At 37.4% G+C, this 21,170-nt stretch overlaps 2 protein-coding genes across 32 annotated transcripts in view; one reads left to right on the top strand and one right to left on the bottom strand.

Moving 5' to 3' along the window:
- cep89 (centrosomal protein 89) overlaps positions 1 to 21,170 on the top strand; it is a 109,070-nt gene that overhangs the window by 61,360 nt on the left and 26,540 nt on the right. The gene's annotated exons all lie outside the window — the stretch shown is intronic.
- zgc:165481 lies at positions 650 to 21,153 on the bottom strand. Of its 2 annotated transcripts, none has more exon segments than NM_001098764.1 (2): positions 650 to 2,005; positions 21,079 to 21,153. In NM_001098764.1, a coding segment is annotated over 1 exon segment (768 nt). In that variant the 5' UTR covers positions 1,992 to 2,005; positions 21,079 to 21,153; the 3' UTR covers positions 650 to 1,223.

Consider the following 21,170-nt stretch of genomic DNA (forward strand, 5'->3'; position numbering starts at 1 on the left):
ACTCAAGGTGAAGGCCCCCTAAAGAACCTGCGGGGAGAAAAAAACACTGGGCTTGACTGAAGGTTTACAGAGCTCCTGCATTCTTAGAGTCAATGTTACCTTTAAAGATATAGATTTTAGATAAAGGTTCAGGTTTAGGTTAAGGCTCAGTGTAAAAATTACATTTATATTAAGTATAAAAATGTGGATTTTGATTACATATCTCTTTTAGCCAGGGCTGACTGCATCACCTTTACTGTTGCTGCAGAATTCAGCATCATGCAGAAAATAGCACTCTTCAAATGCTCAGCTACAGGCTAGGTGTCAATAAGTTTAGATAGCATCTTCCACTCATCATGTGCCATCCTCGTCCTCCAGCACATGTGGTGTTATATGGAGTGTTTGTGCTCTGTTATTGAATTCCAAGAGCGTTTTCATCGTGTCAGTTCAGCCAAGGAAGTATGGGAACACCATTTCAATTTGTGTCACTACATCAAATCTCGAAGAGGCATTTTCACATTCTGATGTCAGTGAGAAAGTGAGAGAGACAACTCTATTGTAGTGTGAGATTGGTTGCAGTTATGATTTTTATGGTCCTGATGTAACAATGTGACACACTCCAAAGAGTTCTGGAGGGTCTTTTTTTAAACAGATGAACAGAACAACAACATGGGTCAAATCTTTTTATTTAAAGGCCCACCTCTTACCTCAGCGGTAACCCATTCCTTTGTGTTTGCAATACCTACTGTATAGTCAATGCCTTTTTACCACACAGACGAATTCAGGCTTCACCTGAAACAGTGCTACTCATGGATTCTTGTTAAAGAGAATCAGTACGCATGGTTTATTTCACAGAGATAATAATCAACCAACATAAAAGTTTATTCTTGGCCCATCCACTCTGCCTGGCTGTACATAATAGTCCATCTGCTAATCTCCCAATTGTGGATCATCATTTGACCTTCATGGAGAACTTCTCTAAGGCCAGATTTTTACTTCAGAATGAGCTTAAAGGATGTGTGCAAAAACTTTAAGCTAGTAGTGTTTGCTCCAGATGGACCTTCACTTTTTATGCTTGACCCATCCTCTTTTTACAGCTGCTCGTACACATCCTTTCAAAGCAAGATGGTGCACATTGCATTTAATTTGCAGCAAGGAGATTCAGATGCCTATAGCTTATTTATCTCTGCTCTGCGTGGTGAAATGATGTAAGCTATAGTTTTCACTGGCCATGATTGTTCCAGTCACGCCCTGCTGGAGCAGTCGCACATGCCCTGGCACAGACACTGGCAGAAGCCGTAAACCAGACAGACTGTGAGACTGGATGGCACCAGGCTCACGCACACAATCCCCAAGGTCACTCTCTGGATCACCAGCAAGTATATGCCAAGTGGCAGCGAACCGAAGTAGAAAAAACCCAGCAGCCACACCAAGACCCGTGGCACATGATTGCAGAACTTGGACAGTGCGTCTTGGTCCACCACACCACTATTGGATGCTACAGAGACTGAGTCCAGGTCACCGTAGTAATCAGAGCTGGCGTTTTGGCTGGGTGATCGCTGCTGGTCTCGTTGCACCTCCATGATTGTGATGACCAGGCAGTTGGAGGAGTCGTGGGATGGGCTGTCATTGGAGGACAGGCTCTTAGGCGTCAACACTACTTCTTTACTGTGGTCCGAGCTCCAGGACTTGTCCCGCACAGCCAGGCGGGACATGATGTTTGAGTCATCTGGCAGCCCAGCCACTTCAAACTCACTGACCTGCGTCTCGTGACGACAGAAAGGGCAGCTGATGGAACTGGAACCATCCCCCATGTCCAGAATCTTGTTGAGGCATCTGGCACACACTCGGTGTAGGCAGTCCAAAATTTTGGGCTTGCGGCTGTGTGTATTGAAGCGCTGGTAGCAGATTTTGCACTCCAACTCATCATTGGTGGTGCAGTTGAGGCTGGTGTTATTAGTATTGCTGGCATTAGTGGAGCTCTCCTCTGGTCCAGCCTGAGCACAGCTCATCGTGGCCTCATGCTCTGGGAAACAAGAACAGAATGTTAGCTACAACATGGCATAGTTACAGCGATAGTGATTCTTTGTACACTTTTTTTCTGATTTCAAGACAGAAGGATTCAGTTACAGTAACTGTAGATTACACAAAGACCCAATCCCAATGTACCCTTAGCCCTACCCCTTGTTTTACGCATTCCTGTGAAGGGGTAGGGGTGTCCCAATTCTCTTTAGCTTGAAGGCATAGAGCTAAGGGTAGGGCTGGGTACTGCTTGAAACTCATATTTTTCAGAACCACACCTGAATCCAAGGGTTACATTCGGAAGTAAGGAGATGCACAGATTAGTATTTTTTTGTCATTATTATGGATTTTTACAACAAACAGCCATATGTTTTAATACATTCATAACTGTGTTCGTGTTTTACGGTCATGCTTTAAAAAAAAACATTAAAAAATTGCAAAATTTCGCAATCTATATTCCATAAAAATAATTGTGGTCCCACAGCATACTTTCACATCTGTCAATCGATGTCTCGAATACCCTGTCAGAAAAGTCTAGTGGCTGGAAATGAGCTTTTTACAGTGTCTGCTATAATGTTAATGTTGTTTTCGTGTGTTTACATTAATGAATATGGCCACGGTGTAAATAGACAGTACAGGTACGATCTTAATGCCACATCATGTTGTATCGTTATGATAACGTGATATTGTTGCCTTCAGTGAATTCTTGAAGATAAATACCAAAACAAATAAAACGCAACTGGAATTACTACAGTGTGCCATCGTCAATCTCATATGAAGCAAGAGATCGCGATGACATATGATGGTGTGTGCAGGTGTTGTAGTGTTGTCCCATTTCTTGGAGGTAAAATCTGAAGCCCTTCCCTTTCACACTCAGTTTCAAGGGCCAAGGGGATGGGTGAAAAAATAGAATTAGGATTGGGCCTAAATGTCATCGCAAAACATTTATTGATACACTTTTGACAGTCTTGATTTTTCATCTGAGCATCAAGTTTTATTCAACAAGTTTTTATTATTATTATTATTATTATTATTAATTTGCTGCTTTTTCACTATTCTTCCAAACTCTGAAGAACTGTCAGGTATAGTTCCAGTTTCCATGTGAGTGTAGAATGGCACAGCATGATTACAATCTGCTCTTGGCCTGCAATTCTAGACAACTGTGCTGGACTGGTAATGACATTGTCACACTGTTACCTGGCTGCCAGTTTCTCCAGAGCTAGCTAGGTGGAGACACGCTAATAACTATTTAAATATTGTTATTCAGTGTAATGAATATTATTAAAAGAACTCACAAAAACAGAAATATTGGGCCATCGTCCGTATCGGTTTACATTACACTTATGTTACTAAGGGAAGACTGACACATTTGTATTACATCTCAAAGAGTTTTGTTATCAGCACACTGGAATTTCCATGCTGACTGAACCAGATCAACATGGAAGAGTGATGTTTCGCAAACAGAACTATTAGTAAACAGAACAGCTATTGTCATTCAATAATGTTTATTTTACTCCAAATAAACATCTAATAAGTACGTTTTCAACTTCCATTTATTTCCCTTTGAAATTATACTAGATGATGTTTTATAATTTTACATGCTGAACTCATGCTTACATACTACTGATAAAACAGCTTCACCCACAGTATACTAATTTATAGTGTTTCCACCTTTAATAACACTTTACAGAATTTTTACTTTCAACAATTCACTTTAGGTCTTGATTAGTTATTATATTAATAAAAAATGTATTACAGAATAATTTTATATCACCGTTCATTGCAAAATGAAATATGATTAAAATGTATGGCATTGACGACACTAAATAAATATTTAGGCTGTTACTGTATGTGATGTCACAAATGAAGTGTTTCCTACAGTGTTATGCAATCACACATTAGTGCATCGTTAGTGCAACTGCAGTAAACTAACACCCATGCTATTAAGTCTTCACAGGAAGTCTCCTACTTTGCCACATGGGTGTTTTCAATGTCTTATTCAGTCTGCAAGTCTCCAAAGACCTAATTAGGCTGCTTTGTTAATCGCTGTTTGTGAAATTAATTTAAATAAATGTGGGATTGAGGTGGCGATTTTGCTTCATTGTCTTGGGAAGCCAACTGTTCTTGTGTCCCTATTGTCCCCGAACTGTTTTGCTGAAAGAAGAGATGGCAGTGGTTAGAGGAATGAAATAGCGGCCCTTTGGGCAAAGAGCATGCTCCTCCAGCATACAAACCTCTCTATTATTAATGACAACAATGCCTGTGCATAATTGTATTTCTGAGAGGAATTTGTTTTGCTTTGCTGGATAGAGAAAATATAGCCAGCAGTGGCTGTCAATAGAAGCCCAATAAAGAAACCGGCTGTTTAGGGTTCAGACTGCATTAGCAGAGCCTTTTCAGACCACCAATTAAGAGCCGGCGTTTCCAGTCACTGTTTTATTATGGTACAGTATCATCAGATGCCTGTCAGTGTGGTTTAAAAGAAGAGCCTTGACAAGAATTGAACTATTGTGAATATTTGCTCGAAATGAGTGTGAGAATGGCAGTGATTGATGTGGTAATGGTAATGTACTGCGGTATTTGCAAATCCAATGTGTACTGGAGCATGAAAGCTTTTCTATTTCCTCTCTATTCTTCTTTCTCTCCTTTCTTTTCTCCTGGCAGTAATGACATATGGCGTTATAACATCCTTTCAGGGGGACAGTTGTGCATTGAGTTCTCTGTCTTTGGTTTGAAAGGTCATCTTATTTTACATTTCAAATCTAATATAAGAAACTCATTTGTAGCTCAAATGGACAAAACCAATTTTGTCATTGTAATTGTAGCTCACAAAAAGCATCGAAATGAGTACCTAATGAATGGCATGGGTTATAAATTATGAATGTTACATGGGCGATTTTATACCACCCAGGAGAACAATATGTTGATGTGCATTTGGCAAAGCAGTCTTCCTGGAAAAAATTTGTAGACAGATGAGTTGGCACATAATTAATTTACAGGCTAGTAATCAGAAGTTTAATCTGAGCATTTCTCGAGCGTTTTTTATTCTAAAATAGTAAAAAAAAAAATATGTTGGAGAAAACACTTTTAGTTTTGAAATACTATTTTTCAACAGATTCTGTTGTTATGACATACCTGAATAATATACATGATTCTTCTTTTACCTACATGGAAAACCTACGAATCATTTCTTTACTGCTGTTTAGGTGAACACTTTATGTGGCCTTTTAATTATGGCTGAAACTGCTGTGGCTGCCAGCAGGTTTCCTGTGCTACCATAAACTAGCAGTCTAGTTAACAGAACATAAAGCAGTCCAGACTGTAGAGTTCACAAAGAAAAAAAATAACATAGTCTTTTGTTATTGCTGAGTCTCCCTGGATATGAAAGCTTGTCTTCACACAGTGAAACAGACACAGGCCAATGCACTGCAGTTTTGTCAGCACACATGGAGTTCGTTTATTGCTGTTAGTTTGATCTGGTAGAGTCAGATATGCCCACAGTAACCTACCCTTAAAAACAGAACACTTATGCTCACTTAAAAATATTTCATTATATAATAATTAGATCATTATTAAATTCATTTTCTGTGTGAATATTTATGAATTCATTCCTTCAAAGATAACATTTTCAGCGGTGTCAGTGTCTGTCAGATATCAAAATATGCTAATTTTGGGCTCAAGACACTTTTGACACTTGTTGACGAAGTTGATGCTGTTTTATTTTATGGGATATAATATAATAAAAAAAGGAACATGGAAAGTAACAAAGATATCTTACCAACAGTATTTTGAACATTCATTCATTTTCCTTCGGCTTTGTCCCCTGTTTATCAGGGGTTGCCACAGTGGAATGAACCGCCAACTTATCCAGCATATGTTTTACGCAGAGGATACCCTTCCAGCCACAACCCAGTACTGGGAACACCCATACACTCTCACATTCACACTCATACACTACAGCCAATTTAGTTTATCTAATTTACATATACCACAAGTCTTTGAACTGTGAGGGAACCGGAGCACTCGGAGGAAACCCACATAAACACGGGAAGAACATACAAACTCTACAACTGGACCAGCTGGGACTAGAACCAGCAAGCTTCTGAGACTGTGAGACAACAGTGCTTACCCATGAGCTACTGTCCAGTCCCAAATTTCGAACAATAGCATCAAAATTATTGTAACTTAAATTTTGTAACTTCAAAATTATTAAAGCAAAAAATGTAGTTCTTAGAACATTCATTCATTCATTCATTCATATTCCTTCGGCTTAGTCCCTTTATTCATCAGGGGTCGCAACAGCGTAATGAACCACCAACTTATCCAGCATATGTTTTAAACAGCTAGCGCATGTCTCTGGACTGTAGGGGAAACCGGAGCACCCGGAGGAAACCCATGCAAACATGGGGAGAACATGCAAACTCCACGCAGAAATTCCAACTGACTCAGCCAGGACTCAAACCAGTGACCTTCTTGCTGTGAGGCGACAGTGCTAACCAATGATCCACCATGCCGCCCTCATAGTTTATCCATATAATAAAAACCTATTGTTCCTAATCTGTATTTCTTGTTGACTTGGAGGCCATTAGGAGTTTTTCTTTAATGTTCCAGACAAAAAAAATATTAATGCTTAGGAACTACACAAGAAATTTTTATTTTTGGCTGACTTTTTTTTTTTTTACTTAAAGTTATGCTTTTTAAAAAAATATATATTTTTTTGACACACACGCTGCACTGCATTGCTGAAATGAATCAGAGTTTTTTTTGGAAACTTGTCAGCATGAGTCTTTTACGTCACACACAGAAACACGCACAGTTCATTAAGCAGCTTTCAAGTGCAATCACTTAGACTTCTTAAATTTAGTCACCTCATTCATCTTGCTCTCCAGAGACCTGAGAATCCAAAGTCAATTCAATTATTTAGACCATCTTTTATAAGTAAGACACTAGGGGTGAGAGTGTGGGTGAGGGGAAGAGGGACTGAGAGTGCTTATCTGTTTTAACGATAAAGCAATGCTATTTAAAGCTGTGTTCAATCATTTATAGACAATGATTATGAATACCTTATGAATAGTGAGCTACAAAGGGTATAGCTCACTGGATGCTGGGATCTGCTCTTAAGGCACATGCGGATTTGTTAATATTTTATTACTCGGGGCTGTGGTTTGAAATCCTGCGTGACCGATCCTATTTTCCAAAGCCAGACTCACACAAGTTCTCATACTGTGAGAAAAAGATTTAAGCTGAATTTCTATATTGGTCAAAATTAGCAGCAAACTGATTCTGAATATCTGGTGTCTATCGTTTAGTAGGTTAAACCAAAGGAGGTGATTGTTTCCTGAAACTAAATAAATCCATAATTCCAGCCTTTATCAGAATATTATTAAGTTTACATTCTTATTCAGTATGATATTTTTTCATAAATATTATAATACTTGATATATGTTAATTTAATACAATCTAATAGACTGGACAGCAAATGTCATGAACAAGCAATTATGCATAACAATTTAAAAGGCAGCTAGTATTCACAGGAAATAGTCATCTGCATTTCAGTTGCTTATAAGCAAGGCCAGAGACTCTGCTGACTTTTTTTGCCATTTCGTTACAGAATTTTGACAGAAATCTGCAGATTTATTTGGAATGATTTTGAGAGTACAGGAGCTAAAAAGCACAAAGTAAAAGAATAAGGTAGCACTATTACACACTATGAATAATTTATAAAGCATTAGCAAAATAGTTAATTCATGATTTGTTCAACTTTACATAACTGATGTTGGTAAGCAGTTTGTAAGTTCATCTACAAATGCTGTATTTTTGACTTATAAACACATATATATTGTGCGTAATGTTTGTGTCTTTATTCTTAGTTAATGATTCATGTTTCATTTCTGAATAAAGTTTTTACAAACAAGCTATTTAAGAATATTTGGTGTTTTAGATAATTCACAATGTGTAATAAAATTATTAATAAACTATTCAAATTAACATTTAACGACTTGCCTCATAAAAAAATTAAACATAGGCTCATTCTGAAACCGTAGTCCTATATACGTTTCTGGAGGTCACAAAGTTGTCAGAAGTACGTATGGCTGCCTTTCATTTTTAAAACGAATGCTATGGGGTGCTATGACACCGTTTCCCGTTCCACCGTCAGCTGACCGCTTGTCCGTATTGACGGCTTTCCCGCTGTTACCAGTTTGTGCTGTTAGCTCACCGTGTATGTCGGCAGACTTAAAATGCAGAGAGGAGTTGACCATGATGACTGGGTTCGAGTCTGGTGAAGAATGGTTCCAGAAAGCAGGTAAGACAGAAGCCAAAAAATGAAATAAACAAGTAAATAACAGGGTGAGAACGTGGTAAAAAACAGACGAGGGCTTCTCTTTTTTTGGATTGCTTTTGAAAATTGTTGGTTGAGTTTAGGAAAGTAGGTAGACGGGTCAATCGATACAGTTGGCTGGGTTTAGATAAGAAGGGGAGTGGGTCAGTCAATCGGTCAGTCGATCAGTCAGTCAGTCATTCATTCAATCAGTCAACATGGCCTCTGGTGGGTTTACGTGAGAACAGCAGGCGTGAAGGGCACTTGAGAGAGAAATTTGAGATATTAAAAAAACGTAAACATCAGCCTCTGGTGGATTTGCGAAAACAAAAACTGCAAAAAGTAGCTCCTGGGACGTATTTGGCAGTCTCTAGAAATGTGTATAGAGTTATGTTTTCAGAATGAGCCTGGGTTGAAAAAAAACATGTTACGAAACACCAACACAGTGAGATTAATATAAACTTCGATATAAATGACCCTGGAGTAAGTAAGGAAATAAAAAGAAATCCATGTTTCATGTGGGGCTGCTTATAACAACATTGTAAATCAAGAAACATTTTAGTGACAGCCTCATCACTCCATTCATTCTAGCTAGTCATACAGATTATTATTGATGTATGATAGGGATTAAAAATCATTAGATTGCAAGGTCTGTGCTCATAACTGTGTCCCTTCATAAATGTTTTAACTGGGGTTTGGAGTGCATTATACACACTCTCTTGTGCTTCATCTTCAGCTTGAGCACAGTTGTGAAAGTGTTTTCCGCTTGCTCTGTCCAATTTTTGCTACTTACTGTCATCTTAAAGAGCATGACAGTAAGTATGTCTCGCAGTGAATCTCAACAGTTAGACAATCTGAAATGCTGAAGTATTGCAGAAACACGTTTGTCTCTTTGGAGAGATTATAAGGAAATGAAAGGGGGTGCAGATGATGGTAGAGTGAACTGAGATTTTCAGAAGACAGTGGAAGTGTGTGTGTTTTTTTTCTTTTCAAAAGCAGATTGCAGGTCTGTGCTGCTAATCTATTCTGCCAGCTAAAATAATTGGATCCGTGCAGTATGTCAGGCCATTTGATTAGGACCATGTCTGTAGTCTGAAAACGAGAGAAAGAAATGTATTTGCCACCGCTGTGAGAGCCTCATCATATGCACACAGGTAAACATTTGTTCTTGCTCATCAGCTCCTGTCATGAGGTTAAATGTTCATTGGCGTGCCTGAAGATGAATACTTATGTAAATTTCATAAATGTGTGCGTACATGTTCATATATGTATGTTTATGCATTAAGATAAAAAATTCATAGTTGTCATTGCTTTGTTGGCATACTCGTTTAACGCCAAGAGTCTTTTAGGTGAGTTTTATGTTTATGAATGTGTTCTCATCACTGGCTTGCTTGGTTTGGGACTTGTGGAGTTGCGCTTCAATAGATTTGCTCTTCAGTGTTTGGACTTTCAGCAGTGAAAATTAAACCACTCTGAACTGAACTAAACTACAACTCTGAAAACTGGACGGACACAGATTCAATCCACTAGAACTTCTATGTGAAGCTGCTTTGACAATCTACATTGTAAAAGCACTTAAGATTAATTAAATAAGTTGGGTTGTTTCGAGTGGGTCAGTGCTTTAAATTTGCAAGCTGTGTGTGTAGTTTATTTGCTGACCTAATGCAGATTTCAAACATGGATAAGCTTGGTTGATTAAAGATGCCTGTTAACTCTTTTCTCAGTTGTATTTTATAAATCCTGAGCAATGAAATATGGATGCACATTCTTATTTGTTGTTGTTTAATATATATAGTTTATTTGTTTTTTATATTTATTCATTAATTCATTTTCTTGTCGGCTTAGTCCCTTTATTAATCCGGGGTCGCCACAGCAGAATAAACTGCCAACTTATCCAGCACGTTTTTACGCAGTGGATGCCCTCTCTGGGAAACATCCACACACACTCATACACTACAGACAATTTAGCCTACCCAATTCACCTGTACCGCATGTCTTTGGACTGTGGGGGAAACCGGAGCACCTGGAGGAAACCCACGCGAAGGCAGGGAGAACATGCAAACTTTACACAGAAACACCAACTCGAACCAGCGACCTTCTTGCTGTGAGGCGACAGTACTACCTACTGCGGCACTGCGGCACCTTTATATGTATATATATATATATATATATATATATATATATATATATATATATATATATATATATATATATATATATATATATATATATATATATATTTGTTTTACACTAATCTATGTGTTGTTATACAGTAGACAATATTTTGTAATTTGTCTACAGAATTCAGTTTCACTGTTACTGTTAAAGTACTAACTTTGTTAAAACCACAAATTAACTGAATTTCAAGCAATCAGAACTGTATTTAGAGTCATATAATATCAATTTAATTCATTCATTTTCCTTTGGCTTAGTCCCTTTATTTATCAGGGGTCACCACAGTGGAATAATTCACCAATTTATTCAGTATATGCCCCTCCAGCTGCAACCCAGCACTTTAAACCATCCATACACACTGACTAACACGTCTACTATGGACAACTAAGTTTATTCAATTCATCTATAGCACATGTCTTTAGACAGTTGGGGAAACCGGAGCACCCGGAAGAACCTTCCTTGCTGTGAGGTGACAGTGCTAACCAGTGTTGCTATAATGTCAATTTATATCTTACAATGATAAAATAAAATGAATTCCTTATGTGTTGTGTGAAGGTGTAAACTACATTTTCCAAAATGATCTGTGATCCCTGGTTTCAGTTGCATTAAGAGTTTCTGTTCATTGGTTTAATGAATAGGTTTATGTTTATCCTATCAGCATGTTCACCTGTATTTTTTGTCTGTCGATTAAAAACATCAGCCTGGTGTTATCTTGGTATTATCTAGAGAATTCAATCTGTTTGAGATTATTGATACAGATTTATCTGTTTGTAATCTCCAAGTTTAGCCTGTCGAATATAAAAAAGATCCTCGTGATCTCATAGACAGCCTTAGTGACAGTGCTGTGGGTGTAAAAGTCTTCATCCTCCAGTCCTCACTCAAACAGGATAGGCAGAATGAAGATGCCATAGATCACGTATCCAGTATGTTTGTACGTAACAAGTCCCTAAGGGAAGTAGCTGCTGTGTGTGTGTGTGTGTGTTGTTTGTAGCAGCTCTAACTCACAAGTCCCCAAGCGGGGCTCGTGGCTTCAAAGATGCTTTTGTAACCAAGATTTGAGGAAAAAAAAGGCTCTGTAGGTTTGCCGCCTAAGTGGAAGCTATGTGGGAGATGAAGATAGAGTGAGAATTAGTGTTTTCCTCATATGTTCTACAGAAAATGAGGGTCATTTGCAGTTCATAGACAAGTTAAAAGGAGAAACAACTGAAATAATGCCAATGACAGATGCAGAGAACACTAACATACACAAATGTTACATCTTTTCATTTAGCAGACACTTTTGGTCCAAAGGGACTTACAAATGAGAGATAAAACAAGCTCTTTATTATTTAACATTTGAAAAGTAGATCATTTATTTCACAACAAAAGACAATATACAATAATCAACATTCCTCAAGAATGTAAATGTGCCCAAAATTAGTTTTTATTGTAATTTTTATTGCAATTTGTAAGTTCAAGTGTTCATTGGTGTTATACGCCAATTAACTACAAAAAAAAAATTCTAACTGTAACAATCTTCAAATGAACAACAGAAAACAACAACAGCAAAAATGTCCATTGTTTATCTTGATTATTAAGAATCCATCCTCTGATGTGATGGTCTAATAGAGAAAGAGGCAAGAAAGAGGCAAATTGTCACAAGATGAATGCAAAGTTTCATCTTGACAAAGATTTTAGGAACATTATTGTTGCTCAAATCCTGAGGTAAACCTAAACGAATAAATCATCCAAGACGGTTTATATGCTTTAAATTATCCAAACCTTAGACTAAGCATATGCATCACCTGTTGTGTGAGATAACAACATCTGACATTTTAACCTATTAAGTGTTGCAATATCTCAGTAATACATTTCATTTTTATTTTATAATACTCAAGTGTAATTGCTCATTTGAGTTGCCATTATATTTGACTTTGACTAATCTCATTGCAGTAGTCTCTCTAGATATTCTGCAAAAGTAGCTACTTATTATAAATACTATGAATTCCGCCATGCTTTTCTTTTCACATAGCCCACTTTTTACCCTGGGTTATGAAATCTTGCACCAGAGCATAGAACCAACCCAGTGCCAACCCTGCATTGCAGTACAAAATTTGTGCACAGTGTTAAGCAAATCAACATTACTGGGGCAAGATGATTATCAACCATGCTCAACATGTGCCTCATGTTTTAGACGGTCAAGGAAGCAATGTGCATTTTAAACAATGTCTTAAAATGACAAGTGACGGTAAATTGTAGTGTTGAGACAGTTTTACTGTGTGTTTATAGTCTAAGAAAAGTCCAATCAGGAAAATGTATCTTACCATTTAAAATAGGTTAAACAGGATATTATTGCGTTCCAATGAATGACACGGAAAGTATATTAACTAGGAGTTTAGGAATGTACAATGTGAAACATAAGCTTGTGAATACTCACGATTTACTATTAACATTAAGAAAAATGATTTTTTTTTCAGTGTTTAAAATGACCTGTGTGAAAGTGTGAAAAGCCAACACTATGAATTTGTCATTTTTTGATTTAATGACTGTTTCATATGAATTTGGTTTAGTGTAGTTGGGTTTAGAGGTGGGGTTTAGTGCCATGCCTTCTTTTAAAATTTTTACATTTCTGTATGACTGAACTGTTTTCTGGTTATGTTTACTGATGAGATTAGGCTGGAAAAGCCCTGGGGTCCGTTCTTCGTACCTCGCTTAAATGATCTAAGATGATTTGACAGATCCTGGATTTTTTAATCTTGATAACCGATCTCTTGCTAATTCTTCAAGCAAGTTCGCGAATCAGATTACAATGTCTGGATAAACTGATCTGATAATGACATCATCTGATTAATATTCAATTATCCATGTGAGGAAAATTACATCAAATTAGCAGTAAACGGCTTGTTAAATATGACATGCTATAACCTTCCACATTTGTTGTGAGCTGCAGGCTTTACACTTTCATGTGTCAAGAGTATTCATCATGTATTTCAATGCAAATCAATGTATTTAGTTCTACATTTAGAGAAGATTTTCTTTATTATAGTAGCCGTTTTTTAATCGGTGTAAAGAATAACTGGTTGTTTACAAAAGCATTTTCATGTTGGTAAAGGCGTCTGCAACTTTTGTGAAGCATTAAATCACTGGCATATTAACTATCAAAACATGTTTATGACTGCATAAATGTATTATTGCTTTAAAAAAAAGTCACATATTGTGCATTTCTATTATACACAATTTGTACTAAAGCGATCTAAAAAGTTCATATCAATAAGTTTTCTCTTTGCACCACCAGGTGGCAGTCTTTGTTCTTTCATTTCGAGGGTGCAGATTGCATAAGTTTTATTAATATGTATAACTTTATTTATTTTATTAATGACTATAACTTTATATATGTAGTTAAAAATATGTACCATTTTCCCAAGTGTATATAACTACTACTGTAAGAAAATATCAGAATTCGGAACATAATTTCTCTATTATCTTAGCTTGAACTAAGCCGATCTAATCCTGTTTATATGAATTGAACCTGCTTCCGATCAGGTTTGAGCTAGCAGATCTGTTGCTATGACAACAACTCTCGGATCGGCTTTGAAGAACGAAACGATCCTGGATCGTGTCAAATCGTCTATATCCAAATCCAGCTAACTGAGTAATCCACGTACGAAGAACGAACCCCTATTCTGTTTAAATTGTATTTGTTTACTTTTAAGCATTTGATAGTGGAGTTGACATATTCAGATGCAGTACATGAGATATCGTTCACTACACTGTGGGATTCTTATCATCTGATCAGTGTCTCCCATCATCTCTAATACTGGTGACACAAATGATCTTTTTAGAAAGAGGAAAGCCCATTTTTTTACTGACTCTTAGTCCTAGTAGAAGGAGATATTGTAAATGGTTATCACTGTTTTGTAATTACCTTTTCAACTTTCATCAGAAAGCAAACCTCCATGTTCATCTCTGTGTTCTTCAGTAAATTAACCTCAGCTTCCCCCACTTTCCCCTCTGAAATGTATGTGGACTTTTTCAAAAGCACGATTTGCTTTGATTACATTAGTTACATTACTCGTAGGTGACTGTTGTAACCTTTTCCCACAATCACAGCAGTCGTTATATCATTAGTGACACATCTGCTGCTGATCTAAACTTCTGACAGAATTTGATTTACTGCAGTGGCTTCCTTGCACATTATATGATTAATCTTCATTTTCCAACACTGAATATTCTTTAATTGCATTTTTAATTGATTATATACACAACTATTCTAAAGCTTAGGGGTCAGTATTATTATTTTCTAAAAATATAGTACAATTCTTTCAGCAATTGCTGTTCTTTTGAACATTTTATTTATTAATAAATGAGGCTATCATGGGCTCCACAAAATGTTTTCAACTATAAGAATAGTTGGAAATGTCTCTTGACCACCTAATCAGGACATTTGAATAACTTTTAAAGTATCGAGTGACACTGAAGACTGCAATAAAGGGTTCAATTAAATTTTCCAATATTTTAAAATGTATTTTTTTAATTATTTGTAATGGTATTTTATAATATTAATATATTACAATTTATACAGCTTTTTAATGTAATAAATGTGAGCTCTTTTATCGTAAGATGTCTTTCAAAAGCAAACAAGAAAATTGTGACTCAATCTTAAATTAGTGGATGTGCTAAATCTGTCTGTTCAGCATTAGACTGATGGATGACATGCAGGTGGAAAGCAGCAATGAGATTGATGAATCTCAAGGAAATTTTATTTAGTTTTACAAAATCTGGAGTCTACAGGCAGCAAACATAGTTCTGATACAGTTTTCAATTGAGTCATACTACTTAGAAGCTAACATGGACAAGCCTAATGAGAGAGATTTAGCCCATAATTTCTGCACTTGGCTCCCTGATTAAACACCCCCAGTTTACCAGTACAAATAGTTCAGTTAAATCTCAGCAATTCCTGCCACAGTTGAAAGAGCTCAAATATTAACTGTAAAATCCAAAAGCAACATAACCAATCTATCAAAACATAGCAAACAAAATGTCAAAATTTTATTCTGAATTACTTTTTAAAAGAAGTTTTAAAGACAAAACATTAGAATAAATAGAATTTCATGATTATTTGTGTCATGACTGTTTCAAGATTTGAGAAAATAAAAAGTGTAACTTAAACTAATTTAAAAACTAATAATTGTGACCATTTTGAGAACCGCATGCACAGAATCATGGATGGATCACAATGTTTTCTATATACAGCATACTAAAAAAACTTCCGGGACTCTAGGAATGAAACTCTCACAAAACTTTGAGGATGAAGATGGCGCCTGTGTTTCTGTCGGCATGCCGTCGCCTTGTTCTTGTCTACGGCTCTTTTATCCTGCTTTTCTTTCTTTTAAACGGCGTTTCATCACTGCATAAGTATGATCGCGAATTTCTGCTTAGCATCAGGAACTTTGTTACGATACGCGGTTATGATTCAAATGGACGGAGGCCACCGGATCCTACTTTTCAAACCCGCCTACCGGTAAACATCGGTTGTATACCTGATTGCCTGCTAAATCGGAAGAAGCGATATAGAAAGCGGGGAAAGAGAGGTGGTGTTTCAGTGAGACTTAGAAGATTAACTTTACCCGGAGCTTCGACCTCGCACCTGGAGCTGTCAGCGGTGGAGGGCGTCGGCTGTGAGTTGTTGTCGAGTAGGCGCCACTGGCCGGTCTCCTGTGAAGTAAGGTCCTCTTTTCTTCGTTATATCATACCGGATTATTCGGAGACAATGCTTCATTCTAGAACTGTGCCCTTGAAATTTCGGAACGGTGGAATAAATGCCCTTAATCTTAAAGCACTGGAGTACGTTCCCAATCCGACACACTCTTCTGACACTCTCTCAAACCCTTTAAATGTTGAAAGTTTGAGGATGGCGCTAATAAACGCCAGATCTATTTCAAACAAGACATTTTTATTAAATGATTTTATTTCCACACGAGATCTGGACATTTTGTGCATAACTGAAACTTGGCTTAGTGCTGGTGACTCTGACTGCCTATTGGAAGTTTCTCCAACAGACTTTAACTTTTTAAGCACTCCCCGTCTCTCTGGCAGGGGTGGGGGAGTCGCTACTATATTCAAAAATATCATGAAATGTCGCTCGCTGGCCGTTCAGGACTACTCCAGTTTTGAGCTGCAGCTCGTTAAAATAGATGGCTGTGTTCCGATTGTTTGTGCTCTCATATACAGACCTCCAAAATACAACAAAATGTTTATTCAGGAGTTTTCAGAGTTTTTAACTACCATTGTACCAAGGTTTGAGAAAATCTTAATACTTGGTGATTTTAATTTGCATATTTGCTGTCCCAAAGAGCCTATGGTGAAGGAATTTTTACATATTATTGATTCTTTTAATCTGTCTCAATCTGTCTCAAAGCCTACGCATAAATTTGGACATACTCTAGATTTGGTACTATCTTTAGGGATATCTATCACAAATATCGACATTGAAGAGGGTTATTTGTCTGATCACAATCCAGTTGTTTTTAATATTCAAATTCCCAGCCCCTTTTTAAATAGCAAACCACCTGACCGTCGTGCTCGTTGCTTGAATCCTTCAACGGCCAGTGATTTTACGAAGGCTTATTCACTACTTCCATCTCTGCCTTTTGGGTTGGAAATAAATAAGTCAATGTCACTATTTAATTCCACTTGTAATGAAATCATGGAGCTGTGTGCTCCTTTGAAAATTTTAAAACCTAAAGCCAAACAACAACCGTGGCTAAATAGTGATACCCGTAGCATTCGTCAGCTATGGAGAAAAGCGGAGAGAATATGGAAGAAAACTAAACTGCAGGTGCATTATGAAATTTTAAAAGACTCTATGATTAAATATCAGAAGGCAGTTAAAGCCGCAAAAGCAGAATACTTTGCTAATCTCATAAAAAAGGCTCCTAATAACCCTAGAGTTCTTTTTAAAACAATTAACTTAGCCTTAAACACTGAGACTATGTCTGGTCTTGCTATTTGCCAGACAACATGCGAAAAGTTTTTACAGTTTTTTATTAGTAAAATTGAAGCCCTTAGAGCTGGGATTCTGCGTCAAGACTCTTTCCTTGACAGTACCATCCCACCTTCACTAGCACACTTTTTGGATGAATTTAAACCAATCACGTTACATGATTTGGTGGACTTGGTCCTCCATATGAAGCCCTCCCATTGTTCACTGGATATTATCCCTCCACATCTTTTCATTCAGGTATTGGAGGTGGTTGGATTAGACCTTCTATCAATAGTGAATTCTAGTTTGCTGAGTGGAGTCGTACCTTCTTGTTTTAAGCATGCTGTAGTACAACCCCTTTTAAAAAAACCCAATCTGGATTCATCAGATTTAAAAAACTATCGACCAATTTCAAAATTGTCTTTTCAGTCTAAAATCTTGGAGAGAGTTGTCTTTCAACAGCTTTCTAGTCACTTAATTGGAAATGACATTCTTGACAAATTTCAATCTGGTTTTAGGACACGGCATAGCACTGAGACAGCTCTCCTAAAAGTGTCTAATGATATTTTTCTGACAGTTGATTCTGGAAAATGCGCACTTCTAATTTTACTAGACCTGACTGCGGCATTTGACACAATACATCACAATATCTTGATTGAGCGTTTAAGATTGTGGGCTGGGATTCAAGGAAATGTTTTAAATTGGTTTAGTTCTTATCTTTCAGGGAGGACCTTTTCTATTGAACTGGGTAACTTTTCTTCCTCATCTGCACGTTTGGAGTGTGGTGTCCCCCAAGGTTCAATTTTGGGCCCAGCTCTTTTCTCTATCTACATGCTTCCCTTGGCAGCAATTTGTAAGAAGCATAATGTAAGCTACCACCTCTATGCTGATGATACTCAGCTTTACTTGCCTATAAAAATGGGAGAAAATTCTGTTTTACAGTCCTTTTTCACCTGTTTTAACGAGATTAAGGAATGGCTGGCTGGTAATTTCTTACACTTGAATGAATCAAAAACTGAAGTAGTAGTGTTTGGTCCTCCGAGTGTCTGTGAATCTACAATTAATAAATTAGGTTCGATCAAGCCTAAGGTCCACAGTCACGTAAAAAATCTTGGAGTTACTTTTGACACTGAGTTAAAGTTTGACAAGCAAATAAACTCAGTCGTCAAAAGTGGTTTCTATCAATTAAGGAACATTGCCAAATTGAAGCCTTTTCTTTCTTTTAATGAGCTGGAATCTGTCATTAATGTTTTTATTATGTCAAGACTGGACTACTGTAACTCTTTGTATTCTGGAGTTTCACAGGCATCAATAGCACGCCTGCAGCTGGTTCAAAATGCAGCTGCTAGGCTTTTAACTGGGACAAAAAAATTCTCTAGTATCTCACCGGTTTTATTGTCTCTTCACTGGCTCCCAGTCCAATTTAGAATTCAATATAAATTATTGCTTCTAGTTTTTAAAAGTTTGAATGGTCTGGCACCGACTTACATTTCTGAGCTTCTTCACTGGCACACTTCATTGAGGCCAATCAGGTCTGAAAACACATTTCAGCTAGTTGTCCCCAAAACGCGGTTGAAATCAAGAGGTGACAGGGCTTTTTCTGCTGCAGCCCCCCGACTGTGGAATGGTCTGCCTTTACAGATCCGGTCATGTTCTTCACTTGGTGCTTTTAAGTCTCATCTAAAAAATCACCTTCTGTCTCTTGCCTTTGATTGTAATTAATTTTAATCTGTTTTATATATTTTGCAATTTTTTTATATATAGGTATAGATTTTGTATGCTGGTCGTTTTGTAAAGCACTTTGGTCAACATCTGTTGTTTTTAAATGTGCTCTATAAATAAAGCAAACAAACAAACAAACAAACAAACAGGCATTTCAAAACAAAAAGCATGTCTCCTAATTGTAATAATTATGTTAATCTCTCTTTTTTTCAGGTGTTTCTTTTACAGAGTTGACAAATGAAGTCATTTTTTTCTTAAGGAAAAAAATATCTGGTTGAATTACAGTTGAGAGGTTGAAGTTCCCAAGGGATTTCTTACAGCCTCATTCTGACCACTGTCTGAAAGAGTGTCTAGCCATAAGGAGGGCCTATTCATTTCGACAGCACCAGCTTTGGCACATCCTTGAGAGCTGCGAGGATGAAGTTTTGCATAAACAAGCTCCATAGCACAGAAGAACATTCAATAGCACAAAAACAAAGTGAAATTTCCAAACAACAAAAAGACGAAGCTGCTAACATCTGTAATTAACAGACTTACCATGTTGATAAGCGTTTTTTAACCTAACACAAGATAAAACAGAACATATTTATGTAAATGAAACCAAGAGGTCACCGAAATTGCTTAAAGTTGCCATGTCTCTATGTAATGTTAACTTCGATTTTCCTTATTGGTTTTGTGGTTTTCCTAGTGGCTGCACAGATGCTTTTAGACACACTCACAAACACAACAGTAATACCTGACTTACAGTGCTGTCGCAGTGAGGTTTTGGAAGAAAAGAGGACCAGAGAGTCTCCGAAATGCTATAATTGAATGCTCTCAGACACATGCAATAAAAGAGCTGTTGACTGAGGCATGTTTGTGTGCGGTGTTATTGATCGATATGTGAGGGAAAGGTTGGACCTATGTGTTCTAAAGCCCCACAGAGTACAGTCAAACCTTATTAACACACACCCACAATCTCTGTTTTTCACACATGCTCATTTTCTGCTCAAAACAGATATGACAACACATGATGTAAACTAAAGGCCAACATACTGCTAATCAGAACTCTAATCGCATGCATGTGTGATTTCACGTTTACATGCATGTGGAAATTTTCCCGGTTATTATTAGATGTTCGTTCGTGCATTTCTCCCTCAGGGTTTTGATCTCTGAAGGAAATCACATTTGCGTTACCAAGGAGCACAACTCTCAACATCCACTTATCTGTCACTCTATTTCCCCTCCTTAAGGCTTTTCTTTCCATTTTCTTTCCTCTACTGGCTTTTCCTTGAGCTTAATTTCTTCTTCTACATCCATCTCATATCCTCCCCGGTGTCATATATTTACGATGAGGCATTTATAGGCTGAGCGTCTCTGACTACTCGCGTTTACTCATGCGGCTGTAATTGTCTCATTGCCCTCTGCTATATGAAGATGAGTTACATCAACAGGCTGCCTCTCCCTGGAAACCACGAGATCTGCGCAAATGTGCGTGTTTGTTTATCTAAATAGCTCACATCTGTTTTAGCAGCAGACAGGCCAACATCTGTTCCTCTCCGTAATGCATCTGCCCTGAGTCTGCGGTTCAGCATATCACTGCAGATCTCTGCTTCATTCATCTACATTAACTCCGTTGTCTCTAACCTGTTGTGTTCCTGTGCTTATTATGTTTCAGTCACAAAGTAACAAGCCAGGTTTAAAATATTCCATCATAAATGTTTACAATCTGATGGATTAAACAATGAATTCGCACCTTTTCTATTCCTTCTGTACCCTCCTCTTTCTCCAGTGCATCTCTCTATACAGGTAATAATAGTTTCAGTCACTTTTTCTACATTGGTTAGACTTGACCTCATCTAGACAGATGATGAGCGTGTCTCAGCACATGTAGATACACACAACAGCACTCTAGTCTTACCGTGCTCTGTGGTCTCTGTCTCCGGCTCCTCCAGGGTTGTTTGAGTTATTTTGTTGTCCTTTGATTAGTTTAAGTGATACTCCAACGTTCCT

Source organism: Danio rerio, chromosome 7 (assembly GCF_049306965.1).
Source record: "Danio rerio strain Tuebingen ecotype United States chromosome 7, GRCz12tu, whole genome shotgun sequence".
Classification (NCBI taxonomy): Eukaryota; Metazoa; Chordata; class Actinopteri; order Cypriniformes; family Danionidae; genus Danio; species Danio rerio.